Genomic DNA, 3394 nt, shown 5'->3' on the forward strand with positions numbered 1-3394 from the left:
GTTCACCTCAGGACTAGTAAATGGTTGAAGCACTTCCTGTCTCAAATCAAGGAGATCCCAAAGAGATTATCCTGGCAGTGTGGGAAGTCTGGTTAGGGGTTTGTGCCAGGGGACCTGGGGAACATGCCTCCTACAGCATGGTGCTGCTGGACAGCAACTCTGAGTTGGTGTCTCCTTTGGCTGAGTTACAGAGCAGAATTTCTCTGCCTTCCTTCGGGGACATTTCTTCTTTCAGGCAGTCATGATGCTATCTGTGGATTAAGGCAAGAACAGTTCTCCTGCCAGGGAACCCAAGAATGTAAGGAAGCTGGTGGGCCACCTCAATTTCAGTTTTTCCAGTGTAGAAACTGTAGTTGGGAGGAAATTTTTTGGCACTTGGTGCTGGACAGAATGGGGATGAGGGGTGTCCCAGATGTGGAAGTCTGATTCTCCTATCAGCTGCTTGGACTTTTTTCATCCCTCTGTGGCCCCAAGAACTGTCTCACTCTCATACTTGAGCTCTGGGTTGTTTCTGGTGTAGATCTCAGTGCTATATATTTGTTTTTGGTTCTGTGGAAGTGGGGGAGTGAATCCAATTTTCCTCTATGATGGCATTTCGGAATCAGAGGTCTAGAGATATTATAGGTCAATTGAAATCATCCAGTCTAAGGAGCAAAAAGAAGAATAAATGAAAATGAACATAGGCTCAGAAGCCTGTGAGACACCATCAAGGATACCAAGACACACACATAATGAGAATCCTGGAAGAAGAGGAGAGAAAGGTGCAGTAAAAATAGTTTAGGCAATAATGGTCACAACTCCAACATGGAGAAACCCCATCTCTACTGAAAATGCAAAACTTAGCTGGGTGTGGTGTTGAGTGCACTCCGGCCTCGGTGGCAGAGTGAAACTTCGTCTCAAAAAAAGCACTCTCCAATAGCCAAAACCTGGAAACTACCCAAATAAACTTATTTTCACAGTGGAATATTCTACAGCAGAGCAAATGAATGAATTAGAGCCAAACATCAACATGTTATGTTAGAAACATAACATGGAGTGGAAAAAGCAAATCCCAGAATATTATGTACAGTACAATATCTTTATAAAACTCGAAAGTAGCAAAACAATATACTGTTTATGTAAAAAAAGTGATGAAACTATTTTATACAAGCAATGAAGTGATAAACATGAAATTCAACAGAGTGATTTCTTCTGGATAGGAATCAAGGTGAACACAATGGAGAGGACAATACAGGTGAAGGCAAGTTATTGGTAACTTCTGGTTCTTGAATCGAGTAGTGTATACATGAGCATTTATACATAATGACATAAGTTTCATAATGTGCATGCATTGCCCATGATCTTTTATTCACAATTAGTATATTATATTAAAACGTAATTATAGAGAGAAAAAGCTTGAATAATCATAATAATTTCATATTTGAAAATAAAATACAATCATTTTTAAAAGCTTGGAAGATAACATATAGTTATATGATTTAGTTGTTGTTTTATCACAAAATTTTTTGATTTGAATCTCATAACAAACCTAGAATATTTTAGGGACACATACTAATTTAAGCAAATTGGTGAGGGAGAAATCATGAGGCCAAGAAAAGCTGGGTGGCTTATTCGAAGTCATCAGTTTGGTCAATGATGGGTCAGGGCCTCTAATTTAGAGCTTAAGACTCCAAATTCTGTGCTGTTCCCAACAACCCAGACTCACACCAAAAGGAAATATTGGGAAGAGAGCTCAAAATATGGAAAATAGAAATGTTCGCACAGGGGAAATGCTGTCAACAGGAAACTGTCCACCAAGAAGGGGAAAAGGAAGGTGTGGTTTTCAGGGGCCATGTGAGCAATTCTCATTGTTGCAGGTGTGTTAAAACTCTTTATCACAAACCTTAACCACCAAAGAGGATACTTTCTTTTTTCCTAAAACACGAAGCTGCTTAGTTTCAAAATTCATTCCCTGCTGTGATGAAGTTCAACACACTATGAAGAGAGCAAATGTAGTAGCTCCCTCTCCACTTCACAAAGAGAAAACAAAGCCAAAGAGAAGAAACCTACCATTGTCACTCTCAAACCAGCCGGTGTCTCCCTAATCTTCTCACTGCTGCCTGCATGTCCTGGTTCCTCAGGGTATAGATCATGGGGTTGAGCATGGGGGTCATGACTGTGTGGCCAATGGACACAAGCTTGTCCATAGGGAATGGGGTGAAGGGCCGGGCATAGAGGTAAATGCTTGGAACGAAGATCATGGAAACTATGGTGATGTGGGTGGTGCAGGTGGAAGCTGCCTTCCTTCTTGCCTCCCCTGGATGTGACCTCAGCATCACCAGGATGAATAAGTAGGAGATCAGGAGGAGGAAGAACAAGATGACATCCAGCAGCCCACTGCTGGAGATCATGAGGAACTCCAGCAGTGAGGTGTCAGTGCAGGCAAGTCTCAGTACTTGGGGAACATCACAGTAGAAGTTATCCAAAACGCTGGGGCCACAGAAGGGCAGTGGGAGCATCAGAGCCAGCTGGACAATAAAGTGGACAAAGCCTTCCACCCAGGTGGCCACCACCAGCCCCACCCAGAGCTGAGTGTTCATGATGGTGACATAGCGGAGGGGCCGGGAGATGGCAATGAGGTGGTCAAAGGCCATCACTGAGAGGAAGAAGACCATGGCACCTCCCAAAAAGTGGAAGAAGAAGTTCTGGCCCATGCAGCCCTGGTAAGAGATGGTTTTCTTCTCAGAGAGGAGGTCCACTAGCATTTTGGGCGCAGTGACTGAAGAGAAACAGAGGTCTAGGACAGCCAGGTTTCAGAGCAGAAAGTACATGGGTGTGTGGAGCTGGGAATCAGAGGCCACTGTGATGATGATAAGGATGTTTCCCATAACAGTGGTGATGTAGACAAACAGGAACATTAGAAACAGGAAACGCTGGAGCTCCCAAGTCTGCGAGAGCCCCAGGAAGACAAAGTCTGATACCCACGTGAGGTTCCCTGTTTCCATGGTGTTTTCTCCATACACCTGAAGAAAATGAACCACAGACACAGATACATGAAGTCACTACTTTCCCTTTCAGGGCTCAGGGGCTCAGAACCAAGGTTTTAAGCCCATATGATGAGCATCCTTATGTGTAGACCATTATACTAGGTGCTGTCTTGTCTCTGGATCGTTTACAAGTGGGTGCTGGAATATACATTCCTGAAATCTTAACGCCATCCAGAAGTATATACAACCTGCCTTTCAAAGATTCATATAGTGGTGGGAAGACACTTGGAGTCAGATACATCTGAAGTCAAATTTCAGGTCTTTCATTTCATTGTGATTTGACCATGAGTAACTTACTTAATCTTTCTGGGCCTCAGTTTTCACGTGAATTTGTAAGGTAGAAATAAAAATACCTGCTTTATAGAATT

At 43.0% G+C, this 3394-nt stretch overlaps 1 protein-coding gene across 1 annotated transcript; it reads right to left on the reverse strand.

Annotated features, from left to right (window-relative positions):
* Positions 1-2060: 2060 nt before the first annotated feature.
* Positions 2061-2984, reverse strand: OR4D2 (olfactory receptor family 4 subfamily D member 2). Its single transcript, XM_019026785.4, is given in 1 exon segment — positions 2061-2984. A coding segment is annotated over 1 exon segment (924 nt).
* Between the last annotated feature and the right edge of the window lie 410 nt (positions 2985-3394).

Source organism: Gorilla gorilla, chromosome 4, assembly GCF_029281585.2.
Source record: "Gorilla gorilla gorilla isolate KB3781 chromosome 4, NHGRI_mGorGor1-v2.1_pri, whole genome shotgun sequence".
In the NCBI taxonomy this organism is placed as follows: domain Eukaryota; kingdom Metazoa; phylum Chordata; class Mammalia; order Primates; family Hominidae; genus Gorilla; species Gorilla gorilla.